Source organism: Mauremys mutica, chromosome 4, assembly GCF_020497125.1.
Source record: "Mauremys mutica isolate MM-2020 ecotype Southern chromosome 4, ASM2049712v1, whole genome shotgun sequence".
Classification (NCBI taxonomy): domain Eukaryota; kingdom Metazoa; phylum Chordata; order Testudines; family Geoemydidae; genus Mauremys; species Mauremys mutica.
Window position 1 is genome coordinate 71,342,693 of NC_059075.1, and position 13,777 is coordinate 71,356,469.

The 13,777-nt window shown below is 44.4% G+C and overlaps 1 protein-coding gene across 1 annotated transcript; it reads right to left on the reverse strand.

Moving 5' to 3' along the window:
- Positions 1-1,347: 1,347 nt before the first annotated feature.
- NDUFS3 (NADH:ubiquinone oxidoreductase core subunit S3) lies at positions 1,348-13,777 on the reverse strand. The gene is made up of 7 exons (XM_045015493.1): positions 13,629-13,777; positions 12,500-12,565; positions 11,418-11,515; positions 10,938-11,087; positions 5,300-5,425; positions 2,569-2,688; positions 1,348-1,607 (listed from the first exon to the last, which is right to left on the reverse strand). The coding sequence occupies exons 1-7, from the start codon at positions 13,669-13,671 to the stop codon at positions 1,440-1,442; spliced, it is 771 nt and encodes a 256-aa protein (XP_044871428.1). The 5' UTR covers positions 13,672-13,777; the 3' UTR covers positions 1,348-1,439.

Here is a 13,777-nt window from a genome sequence, read left to right on the forward strand (position 1 = left end):
CCCAAATACAAGGATTTGCAGCAGCCTAAAGAAAGCCAAAACAAAACCAATGCTCGCGAGCACAGAGTGGGGAAGAAAGCATATCCTCCCTCTACATATTTTACCTCTAGGCTTTTATTTCATAGATTCTGAGGCCAGAAGGGACAGTCACGTTTGTGATCATCTAGTCAGACCTCCTGAATAACTCAGGCCATAGAACTTCCCTGAAGTAATTCCTGTTTGAACTAGAGCATCTCTTTTAGAAAAACATCCAATCTTGATTTAAAAATTGCCAGTGGTGGGAATCCACCACAACCTTTGGAAACTGTTCCAATGGATAATTATCATCACTGTTAAAAATCTGCACCTTGTTTCCAGTCTAAATTTGTCTAGCTTCCATTTCCAAATGTTAAATTGAAGAGCCCATTATTGTATTTTGTTCCTCACATAGGTACCTATAGACTGTAATTAAGTTACCCTTTAACCTTCTCTTCCTTAAGCTAAACAGATTGAGCTCGAGTCTGTCACTATAAGGCATGTTTTCTAATCCTTTAATCATTGTCACACTGGACAGAGTATTCCAGCAGCAGTTCACCCAGTGCCAAATAAAGATCTAATATAGCCTTCCTACTCAATATTCCCCTCCTTACACATTCAAGAATTACATTATTTTTCAGTCGCTGCTTCCCAGGATAGAGTCCCCCAACCTGTAAGAAAGGAACAAAGAACGTAAGCCAAGGTGTATAACTTCAAATTAATATTATGAGTTTTAAAACACAATAGTTTGCTTGTGCCCAGTTTACCAAGTGATCTAGATCACTCTGTATCAGTGACCTGTTCTCTTCATTATTTACCACTTCCCCCAATCTGTCTCATCTGCAAACTCTGCCAGTGATGACTTTATATTTTCTTCCAGGTCATTGATAAAAATGTTAAATAGCATAGGCCCGAGAACTGAGCTTGGCGGGACCCCACTAGAAACTTACCCGCTCGATAATTCCCTATTTGTAATTGGATGTTGAGGCCTGTCAATTAGCAGGTTTTCAATCTATTTAATATATGCCTTGTTTATTTTATATCATTCTGGTTTTTTAATTAAAATGTTTCCCTGTAAACAGGTTAAGTTCTTGCCACACCAGTTAAATAGAAAGAGGACATTTGAGTTCTGCATTATCTGCTCCCCTTTTCCTTTCTATGCTCTAGTCTCCTCCCTAGTTCTTCCTCATAGGAGTCCCACACCCAGTTTATGATTTTTTTTCCCTGTTAATGATTTTACATTTTACAGTTAATGAAAGGCTTAAACAACTCCAGGTGCTTTTCAGCCAATTAGAAAACTGCATTTTCCATTCATAAGTTCACAGACAAGGGTCTCATGTCAGGTTTTATTCATATAAATATTACGGTAGAACAGGAAGGTCAGTGCCACACAGGAAGTTCCCAGCATCCTCTCTGTCCTGCTGCTATTTTGCATCTCCTTTCTTTTCTCCTGCTTCTAGTTTCAGGGTCTCTGGAGCTGTGCGATAGGCAGGAAACGTCTCCCAGGGACTATTCAGATCAAATTTGCGGAACTCCTGAGCCAGCTCCAGAGGCTCTGCCACCACCCGTTTCACCTCATCATCATAGCGCACCTGCAACAGGGCAAAAACAAGCTGGTTACCATTGCTTGTTCCCAGCCACTGAACAGCTTCTTCTGTTAGCCAAATACAAAAAATGACAGGCTTGCAGACTGCTCACTCCAATTTTTTAGTTCAATGCTCATGAGAGCTCAGGACACATGGCATAAGGAGAATCCGGCAATGTGCAGGCCTGTACCATCCAGCTCTGTCACACACATCAAGCCTGATCCCTTGCTATTCCAGTCCTAATTTCCCAACCTCAGCTCTGCAGATGTCATTTTGTCCTTTCCTACAGCAGCCTCTGCTATTCCAGTTCTGTTCCACCTCTCAAAATAAAGTTAATGCACCTAATCCTGACCCGCAGTCCCGTCTCTTCTAGTCTCCAGATTCAATTGTGCAAAAATACTAAGCTTTGTGATGCAGTCACTTAGAACTAGGTGGAGACCAAACAAACTCATTTAATTTGTGTTTTAATCTAGATAAAAATCTAGGTTAGAGGAATGGGATGTGTGAAGAAAGCTGAGGCAGCTAAAGGTGATGGCTTTGTAGTCTTGCCATTGGATCTGAAACACCTTGACTCCCTGAAAACAGAGGTTCCGGAAAGATCAACACAATCATTAAACCCTCTGAGGGAGTTAAACCGAGTCTCCAGCAATTCAGTGGGAATGAATTCAATCTTCTGGATGGGGCATTAAAAGTAGATGGTCCTGTCTTCTTTGCCTGGAAAGCAAAACTTCTTGCTGCTCTTGTGTACGAGGAAAGGTTTGCCCTGTGTCTCTGGCCCCAAACGCCTCTATTATGCAGGGTGCTGTGTGTTGGTTAAATTCCAGGGGGAATGTGTACAGTGCCTGAAAGGCACTAAGGAAATGTAAATGATTATTAAGCAAACATTTTACAGTTCCATAACAGCCATGTCCCAGCTCTGAAGCACAGATGGGTTTCTGAATGCAGAGTGAACCAGAATTCTTCATACCTCTACATATCCGGAGAGTGGAAAGTCCTTCCGGAATGGGTGGCCCTCAAACCCATAGTCTGTTAGGATTCGCCTCAGGTCAGGGTGGTTGGCAAAGAAGACTCCATACATGTCCCAAACCTAAAAGAAAGGAAACCAAACAAGCCACATCACCCCATCCTAGAAAAGCCCCTCAGCGTACCTCAGAAGCTTAAAACGTCCACACCTCATCTAAGAGGGGCCAACCCAACAAAGAAAACCTCTTTCCAAAGGGGCCTGCCCAGCCTCTTTTTTCTCTCTCATCCTAGAAAGAAGCCATTCCCCGCATATACTGTACCAACAATGTGTAGGCTGGATGCCTGGAGACTGTAGTGGCTGGGCAGTTGATCTGGGGCACTGCTCATAGATTCAAAGGCCAGAAAGGACCACTGTGATCGTCTAGTCTGACCTCCTGTATAAAATTATGGGTTTTAAGGAGGCTTGGCAGAATTCAATTATTTATTTGCAATTTAGATGTTTATTTTAAGCATCCCCCCCCCATTTAAATTTCCACAGTTGTGCAAAATTATGGGCTTTAAGAAGCATTTTTCCAATTTTTTATCTATTTAAATTTTCACAGTTGTGGGAAATTATAGGGGGGGGGACAATTACTTAATGACAATAGACACGGAGATTCAAAAAGTTAAAGCTTTAACATTATTAAAACGCAAACTGTCAACTCACGTGTCAAAACAAAGTAAATATCCTAAAATCAACCTGTAGCTTACAAGCAGTATTTTTCTTACTTTGCCTATCAACTTCTATCATCATCAATGGAAATATTTTTTCCACCAGTTTGTGTGTGTATGGCAAAATCGACATTTCCAACATTTACTGATTAAAAATCTAATCCTTCCAAGTCTATATAACACAGGCCGTAGAACTTTCCCAACAGAATTCCATTTGAATTTGAGCTTATATTTAAAAAAAGTAAATCCAATCTTGATTTAAAAATTATCAGTTAGACAAATTCAGACTGGAAATAAGATGCAAATTTTTAACACCGAAGGTCATTAACCATTGGAATAACCACCATCCTCACTACTCAAACTGTGGCCCAATCAGCACAGAGCTGCAACCCATGTGACATCCTCAGGGCCATACAGGTAGTATTCAATGCGGCTCACATAACATATTATGGGCTGCATACGTGACCCACAATGGTAAACAGGCTGAGAACTATTGTCCTAGAGGATAACAACATTATAAGGAATAACCAGCATGGATTTGTCAAGAACATGCCAAACCAACCTAATTTTCTTCTTTGACAGGTGGGAAGTAGAAGATTGATGTATCTTGATTTTAAGAAGGTTTTGACAGTCCCATGTTTTGACATGACATCCTCATAAGCAAACTAGGGAAATATGGCCAAGATGAACTTACTATGAGGTGGGTGCACAACCTGGGCTGAAAGACTGTGCTCAAAGAATAGTTATCAATGGTTTGCTGTCAAACTGGGAGGATGCAGCTAATGAGGTCCCATACTATTCAATATTTTCATTAATGACTTGATAATGGAGTGGAGAGTATGCTTGTAACATTTGTTGATGACACCAAGCTAGGAGGGGTTGCAAGTACTTTGGAGGACAGGATTCGAATTCAAAATGACCTTGACAAAATTGAGAATTGGTCTGAATTCAACAAGATGAGATTAAATAAAGAAATGCACAGGACATCACGTCGGAAGGAAAAAATAAAACGCACAACTACAAAGTGGGGAATAACTGACTAGATGGTAGTACTGCTGAAAAGGATCTGGGTTATAGTAGATCACAAATTGAATGAGTCAACAATGTGATGCAGTTGCAAAAAAGGCTAAAATCATTCAGGGGTGTATTAACAGGTGTCTCGTGCATAAGACACGGGAGGTAATTGTCCTGCTATACTCTGCACTGGTGAGGCCTCAGCTGAAGTTCTGTGTCCAATTCTGGGCTTCACACTTTAGGAAAGATGTGGACAAATTACAGAGTCCAGAAGAGAGCAACAAAAATGATAAAAGGTTTAGAAAACCTGACTTATGAGGAAAGGATAAAAAAACTGGGCATGTTTAGTCTTCAGAAAAGGAGACAGAGGGGAACCTGATAATCTTCAAATATGTTAAGGGCAAGAAGAGGATGGTGATCAATTGTTCTCCACGTCCACTAAAGGGAGAACAAGGAATAATTGGCTTAATCTGCAACAAGGGACATTTTAGGTTAGATATTTGGAAAACTTTCTAATATAAGGAAAGTTAAGCACTGGGACAGGTTACCAAGGGAGGTTGTGGAATTTCAGTCCATGGAGGTATTTAAGAACACATCGGACAAACACCTGTCAGGCATGGTCTAGGTTTACTTGATCCTGCCCCAGCACAGGGGGCTTGACTTGATGAGCTCTCAAGAGCCCTTCCAATGCTATGTGTCTGATTCTAAATTGTTCCAATGGTTAATGATCCTCACTGTTAAAAAAAAAACAAAAAAAACCAACCCCCTACATCTTATTTCCAGTCTGAATTTGTCAAACTTCAACTTCCAGCCATTGGATCTTGTTATACCTTTGCTCAAAGCCCTCAGAAGAATATCAAGTGCCTCTTCTCCCATTCCCAAGGTCAACACCATTCCCTCCTGCACAGTTCCCAGAGGAATAGGGTTTCATTCAAACATTGCCTCCTCCAACTCCCATATGGATCCTGTTCCCAAGCACAAAGTCCTTGGGAAAGCACACTGGAACTCACCTCTCTTTCATACCAGTTTGCTGCCTCGTACAGTGACACTACTGAATCAACAGGTGTCAGCTCATCTGTGTATGTCTTCACACGGATCCGAGAATTGAAGCGCAGAGACAGGAGATTATAAACAATCTAAAGGGAATTGAGAAAAAGCAACCAATTTATTGTGTCCTGGCTCATGTACAAACTGTCTCTTGGAATGAATTGAGATTTTTATAGTAAGATACCGGCTGAAGGGGCAAGGGCAAGGAAGACGAGAGGTTTTCAAATGAGTTTTCCAGTGAGACCATGACAGAACTTCATACCTATGGAGCAAGGGTAGCCACTCCATAGTTAAAATTTAGGCTAACTTTTCTACTATTAGCCTGATTTATGAAAAAAACAAAACCCACCACCTCTAATTGCCCCAGAAACAAACCAATTCTCCTGAAACTTAACTGGCCACATGTAGTGTTACAGTCTATACCATGGATTAATATCTCATATTGTCCAAAGCAGGTGAAAAGTAATAAGAGTTTAACTTGACCAGTTTATAAAAAGAGCAGAAATTGGAGGCAAAAATACTATCACAACTTGGATGCATTTAAACTAAAAACTGATCAGGGAGTTGCAAAGCTTTTGGCAAGGTCACCAAGTGTTTTAGTAACAGATTAAGGAGGCGGGCAAACTTTTTGGCCCGAGGGTCACATCGGATTTCCAAAATTGTATGGAGGGTCGTTTAGGGGAGGCTATACCTCCCCAAACAGCCAGGCATAGCCTGGCCCTCGCCCCCATCCGACCCCCCCTGCTTCTCACCCCCTGACGGCCCCCCTGGGACTCCTGCCCCATCCAACTCTCACTGTTCCCTGACCACTCAGACCTCCTGCCCTCCCATCCAGCCCCCCCTTCCTGACTGCCCCCCATTCAACCCCACTGTTTGCCACCCTCTGACCACCCCCCGCCCCCTATCCATACCCCCACCCTGAACTCCTCTGCCCTCTATCCAACCCCCCTGCTCCCTGCCCCCTTACTGCGCTGCCTGGAGCACTGGTGGCTGGTGGCACTACAGCCACGCCGCCCAGAGCACAGGACAGGCAGCCCTGCCGCCCGGCTGGAGCCAGCCACGCCACTGCGCAGCACAGAACACTGGGTCAAGCCACGGCTCTCCAGCTATGCTGCCCGGCAAGAGCTCGCAGCCCTGCTGCTGAAAGCATTGCGCCGGCAGTGCAGTGAGCTGAGGCTGCAGGGGAGGGGGAACAGCAGGGGAGGGGCTGGAGGCTAGCCTCCTGGGCCAGGAGCTCAGGGGCCGAGCAGGTCCCACAGGCCAGATGTGGCCCACGGGCCGTAGTTTACCCACCTCTGGAGTAAGATATTACTAGAATGGCAGGAAGTGTCAACATATAACACTAAATATGTTTTGATTAGTTCTGATGGGATGATGCTGTCATCCCTTTCTGGACATTGCATTATTAAGTGTCACTTGGCTACTAGCTTAACCTTACAGGAAGGAAACTGTATTACTATGTGCCAACCAGTCTTGCCAGCATGGTCACCTGCTAGGAACCAGGAATCTACCATCACACTGATTAGCCTTCATTGTCCACCATCCTGAAAGATGTCTTGACCCAAATGGGCAAGGAGAAGCAACCAGGTGACATCTCCATGTCCATAAGGTTAGCTAAACCCTGAACGATACCTGAAATATGAAACTTAGGTACTGCTCTTCCCTCCCTTGTGTGTAAGTTACCTTCCCTGTTCATCCCTCCCCATCTTATTCTCTTGTATATAGGTTCATATGCCACACTCATCTGCAGTAGCTGAGTGCTTTCCAGTAGTGCATTAAGCAATGTAACTACAGAGCTGTTATGTGTGGGTTATTCTCTCATCCTCTCCCCACAGCAAGAAGCATGTGCAGTGGCATGTCTTGTTTTGGTAGCTTTGCTTGTTTGAATATACCTATTGCTATGTATTTACATTACAGAAGGTAAGGTAAAAGAAATGCGCTTGGCATTTGGAGTGGAAAGTCGTGAGGTTTATGAGGGTCGTTAGTTCCTGGGGAATTCATGCCAGTCTTGGACCGCCTCTCAGAGGAAGTTGTGTCTCCTGCACAGGTGAGCCTTACTCTTATTGTTGAGAGTTCCACTGTGCCATAAGAGCATAGTTGTCAACCACAGTCTTTACCCTGGAGCTTTAGGTGGTCTTTTAGCTCTTCGGTGCCCAGGCCATGGAACACTTTGAAGATAAGGACTAAGACATTGAACCTGGTTCAAAATTCTAAGGGAAGCCAGTGTAGAGGGCAGAAGACTGGTTTGATATGTTCAGAGTTGGTTGTGTTGCTGAGGAGACGTGCTGCAATGTTCTGTACTAGCCGGAGTTTCCTAAGGGCTGAAGGTTTCATGCCTGGGTGTATTGCAGTACTCCAATCAAGAGGTGTCAAAGATACAAATAACCAAGACCAGGTCTTCATCCACCAGGATGGGATGGAGTCTCCAGGCCAACTGAAGATGGTAGAAAGCAATATTTGCAGGTGGTGCCATATGAGACCTCAGTGTCAGTGATGAATCCAAGGTTACTTCTAGACTACGGACTGAATTGACCAATTGTGGGTGTGTGCCTTCAACCAAAGGAGGCTGCACTGTGGCTGCAAACTCTTCAAAATCCTTTTCTCTGCCCACTAGCATCACCTCTGTCTTGCTTGGGTTCAGCTTCAGCCAGCTGTTCTTTTACCACTCCCCCTGCCTCTCTCTTTTTGCCTAACAGACCAGTTTAACCAAGACATGTCCATCCTTGCACTATTGCTATGAGTCTGTGGCCAAAAAGGCAAAACAATGCATTAACGCTGGTAAAAGTCTTTCAGGTCTCAGAGGAGGTACAAGTGAAAGACAGAAGCTGTGACTTATCTTTTCTGTGTGTGCATCTGTGTTTTGGAACAACTGAAGAGCTACCGTGTGGGATTTTCAAGAGCACCTAAGGGAGTTAGGTGCCAATTCCCATTGAAAGTCAGTGGGAGTTAGATGCCTAAATCCACTAGGTGATTTTGAATATCCCACCTACCATTTATAACTAATTATTTCCTGCAGTTTTTAAAAAGCTATTAATACAAGGAAGTTGCTTCAAGCAAAAACTATTAAAAAGAAATTTGGTAAATTAAGGTTCAAATGCTTTAACTTTCTTATGTGGTTAAGAAGAGATTTAAAAATATATTTTGTGTTGTTTATATGCAATAGGAGTTTAGTGTTTCTATATAAAGGGTTTTCACTGGTGTAATTAGATCAACTTTAATTAGATTTAGCTACCCTGTTGCAATTTGTTTTTAAACATAAACCAAGTTTAAAGGAAGGGTAATACTGTTTTTAGGAGTTTGATACCAATAAAACAGTTTCAGCCCAACTCTTAGTTTTTTGTTTTAGAATACACCACCTTTCATCTGATATGGAAACCCCATGAGGCAAAAGAGAAAGATGCTGTACCAGACCAAAGGAGAAACTGCCAGATCCTATGGAGGGACAGAGGCTAGTATTAGGGGGGGGGATATATATATATATCCCCCCCTCCCCACCCCCCTAATACTAGCCTCTGTCCCTCCATAGGATCTGCTCCTAACTTCTTAGGCCTGATCGATATATATATATATATCGATCAGGCCTAAGAAGTTAGGTGAAGCAAGTCCATGGAGGATTTTAAAACAAAGAAGGCACCTGCACCATAGATGGAGATGCAGCTAGGTAGGAGCAGAGCCAAGACATGAAATTGTAAATATTTTGGGATTGAGACTCTCTGATGTTTGTGTGAATGCTGCTTAGCACAATGGTGCCTCAAATCCTGTTTGGGGCCTCTGGGTGCTACTTCACAACTAGTGCTAACTAACTAGAGAAGTCTGCCTAACTACAGAGGCCACCCAGGAGAATGGAGCTGTTCAGAGTTGAAGGCTGCAATGAGGGCAAGGAAGATGAAGCAGAAGGAGCTGACATCATCAGAAAGAAAATGGTTGGTGAATACATGGAGGAGAAAGGTTTGTGTGTCATGGTCAAAGTAAATCAGTGGCTTCAGATCCAAAGAGTAGTATTACTCCTGGGGAAATTCTGCGCCCCAAAATTAAAAAGTGCTTTATATTTTGTCAAAATAACACAATATAATCACACCAGTTTCAATTATTTTGGTAATTTATTTCAAAATACCTGTCAGCAAGTATGTCTGTAACAATACAGACAAAAAAAGTTTCCCCCAGGAGTAGAGAGTTAAAGAAACTGCTGCAAGAACCCAGTTGCTGTTTCTCTGTAATGCTTTTGTCGGGTGCCTCGGTCTAGATGTCACACATACCAGCTGTGCACATCTTGGGGGAAAACTGTGCCCCTTCAGTCTCAGACATCCACACCCCCAACCCCCTCCAGAGCCCAGCTGTGGGGCACTCCCCCCGCCCCCCCCCCAGCCCAGACACCCATACCCCCTAGAGCCTAGCTGCGGGGCACACACCAGGCCAGACATCCACATCCCCTAACCCCCAGAGCCCAGGAATCCAGAGAGAAACAGCCTGTTGCTGGGTCTCATGCTTGTATGGAGTTTCCTGCATGCCGCCTCCTTCCTTCAGGACATGCTGGGAACTGCAGCAGCCCAGAACCTCTGCCTTGGAGAGAAGAGGGGGACTAATGTCAGAGTGCCCCCCTGCTCCTGCCCCCCCGCCTACCCCATCTCCATAAAGCAGGGGTCGGGGGGACACACGACAAGGCTCAGGACAGAGGGAGCTTGCTGGCAGCAGCTGCTGTCTCAACCTGCTGATCTACTTAAAAAGGCAATGTACTTAGAGTGGGGTCAGCTACTTAAAGGGGCAATGCGCCTCTCTCTCACACAGGGTGTCTCTCTCTGTCTCTGGCTGCTATGCTGTCTCCCCTCCCTCCATTCGTGCTGCCTTGTAGAGTGTGAAGCTACATTAACAACAATGCGTTAACCCTTGAGGGCTCAGCCAAGTGCTAGTTCATCATTTAGCAGTAAGGCATTCCCTGGGAAATATCCCACCCTCTGACTTCACCACCTCAACCAAGCTTCATAATCATCATTGCTGTGTACAGTATTAAATTGTTTGCTTAAAACTTATAGAGTGTGTGTGAGATTTGTCTTGTGAAAATTTTTTCCCTGGAACCTAACCCCCCCCCCCCATTTACATTAATTCTTATGGGGAAATTGGATTCGCTTAATATTGTTTCTCTGAAAGTCGCATTTTTCAGGAACATAACTATGTTAAGCAAGGAGGAACTGTGTTTGGGAGCTGGAGAGCTGGGGCTCTGCTGAGTCTAGTGGCCCCTAATGGTGGCCAGTAGCTCTGCATCACTAGTTCTATGGAGAAAAGTGAAATCCTGCATTGGGCAGTGGCACAGAATTCCCCTAAGAATAGTAGTATGCACTTGTCTCATGGCCCCCAGATGCAGACACCTCTCCTCAAAGTGCCTCGGGCTCACTATTTAATTGGGTATGTTAATAGGTCAGTGATACAACTGATTCTATGCTCAGTGGGTTAAGCAAAACCCAAAGTTCTCAGAGCAGATAAGCATAACTATTGCAGAATGCAAAGGCCATGGCCAGAGCTGTAAACAATTGCTTATCTTAGTATTCAACACCATCATCTTCTATAACTCTTTGCAGGTCTGTACCTCCAAGGAATAGTTCCTACCTCAAAACGGTATTGTCGAGTTGGGACATCAACAGCAGTCAAATCAGCCAGGGATTTAAATTGGGCATTGGTGTGATCTCGAAGAAAAGTCAGAATTGGAATAATCCCATCAGGATGGATAAATATCTCCAATTCATTGAAACAGGTCACCTGTGGAAAAGAACAGAAAGCGAATTAGTATAGACGCTGAAGGGATTGAGCAGTGCACTGAATAAAGCAGGATACTCAGACCAGGAGGGTTTGGGGCCACATGATCAGGTATATCACATCAGACCAAGAAACTCAATAGCAGAAATGGTTTTTAGCCAGCTCTATCACTCTCTCCCACCCAGAGTCCTGTAAATCTGTGGATCTCCGCAGATCATGTTTGCGGATCATGGATTGGATGCAGATACAAATTTTGTATCCACACATGGCTCTACTAGTCAGCTCCTCACTACACATACCCCAAGCCAGAATGATTTGATTGGTAATACCTACCTGGACTTGCTGGATATACTTAGGCAGAATTTCAGCCACATACTCTCCAAAAGCACATAGCTGGTTCTGGGCCACTTCATCCTTTGGTCGAACGGTGGCTGGAAAGAACAACAGACTTCTCAGGGCTATTGCATGGTAAGCCATAGAAAGAGGAGCAGTAACTCCCAGCCCACACTAGCTCAGCATGACTCTAGTCAGCTTGGTCATAGGTCTGTCCCCCAGCAGGGAGCAGCTAGGCAGGGGGAGACAAACCATGATTGCAAAGATCAACTCAATGAGAGGGAGGCACCTTACAACATGGTGAACTAAATGGCTATCTACCAACACCAGGAGGAATATATAGAGTCTAATCTCTGGTAATGTACACGATGCATAGCATATTTAGGAAATAGACTTTGGTAAGTGGCTGGGCACTGGAGTAGACTTGCCCATCAGATGTCAGACAACAGAACACCCTGTCACCATGAATATGAAACTACTTGCATCACACTGAGTGGAATCAGAAGGTAGGGGGATGTTATAATTCAGTACAAAGAATAAAGTGAGAGAGAAGTTTAGAGTGAACATCAGCAAACATTTCCTAAGGGAAATAGACTGATTCCTGATAAGAGGAAAGCAGTTTATCCAGCACATAATGTCTTATTTTTAACAGGACAGTCCCCATTTTCCATATAATGTTCTAACATCTCAGCAACTTCTTTCACAACACCTGAAGTGTCCTTGTTTTTTCATTTTGTCAACCAAAAGGTTTATTTTTTGTTGTTCAAGATTTACTGAAACACAGAATTAGATCTGGGATGATTACCAGAAACAGTCTAATGGAAAGAGTATTACCAAAGTTAAAAATCCTCTTCCCCTCTGAGAAATATGCAATGGTTATGGTGGAGTCAGAAGCTGGCAGTAGCAGCACCAGCACACTTCGAAAAAATAAAGCACATACATTTTCTTTTATATATGTAAATGTCACTGCAAAAATGTTGTGGGTTGATTTTGAAAATATGGTCACCTTACTGAGTTATTCTAAATAATACCCACTATACAGACTCCAGGAGTTGGTGAAATACTAATAAACTCAGACTTACGACGGGTCTCTGTTGTGGAGCTCCCCTCAAAACGAGCTTGCAACAGCAATGCAGGGCGTGCAGCAGCTACAAAGAGAAAGAGCATAGATGAAACAGTCTGTACCACATACTCCATCCTCCTTTAAGGAGGAATGCCTTCTTTCCTCCTTTCCAGAGACCAGGAGGCTTCCTCATGTTGCCCCATCCTGGTGAAATGAGCTCCATTTTAACATATGGCAATTAAGTCTGACCTTCCCCTGCCCCCCCCCAAACAATAATCATATAGTGTAGAGAAAATACCCCCAAAGAAATCATGAATGTGCAGTCCAGCAAACAAGTGCTACTCACACACACACAAATTCTACCAAGGGGGCCTACTCCCTCTACTAAGTACTATGCAAAAACAAAGGCTACGGTGATACCTTTTCCACGCAAAGCAATAAACCCTCTTCTCCTAAACCAGAAATCTAATTAATCACACTTTAGGAGTGGAGGATGTATCGCTCAATTTCCTACAGCAGTATCTAAACCATATGCCCAACTATTTTACTTGGAAATGAATAGTGCTCGATATACTAGAGCAAACAGTAACACGGTGACACCCCGCTTAACAGAAAGAACAGATCAAATATAACACGAAACTCGGAGATCTTTTCTTTCTGTCTTGATGTTTATATCACGATCATCACCACGTTATTCAAGCCTTCTCCCAGAAGCGCTAACTCAGCAGATATCTTACAGCACGTGAACAGGCAGATTCTCACTAAACCTGGAGTCACCAACAGAAGCGAGGCCCGGAGACACCAGGGAGACGCAGGTGGCCAATGAGACACAAGACATTTGCCATGTAGCTGCACAGAACTCAGCGAAGTAAAATCTTTCCCCAAAGGGCGGCACCAGCCGACCCAGCGAGGCAGAGGCGAACAGGGCAGGAAGACATCCTCTGCCAGCGAACCGCTCTAGGCAGGGCTGGAAGGGGTCACGGTGACCCCTGCCCCAGCCAGAGGGAGCTGCACACAGGCCGGTCCTACCGAGGGGCTCCTCGCCCAGACAACCCGACTCACGTGGGGCCGGGTTCACGGGGGACCCGACTCCTCCCCGCCAGCTCAGGCCGAGCCGCCCTGCCCCTGCCCCTGCCCCATTGCCTCACCTCTAAGGCCAGCCCGGGCCAGCCCCAGCGCTGCTGCCAACATCCTGCCCCAGGCAGCGAGCCGGGGACACAGACACACAAGGACACAGACCGGAACCGGAAAGCGCCTCTACCATTGAAGTCCCCGGTCCATGAACCGGAAGTAGAAC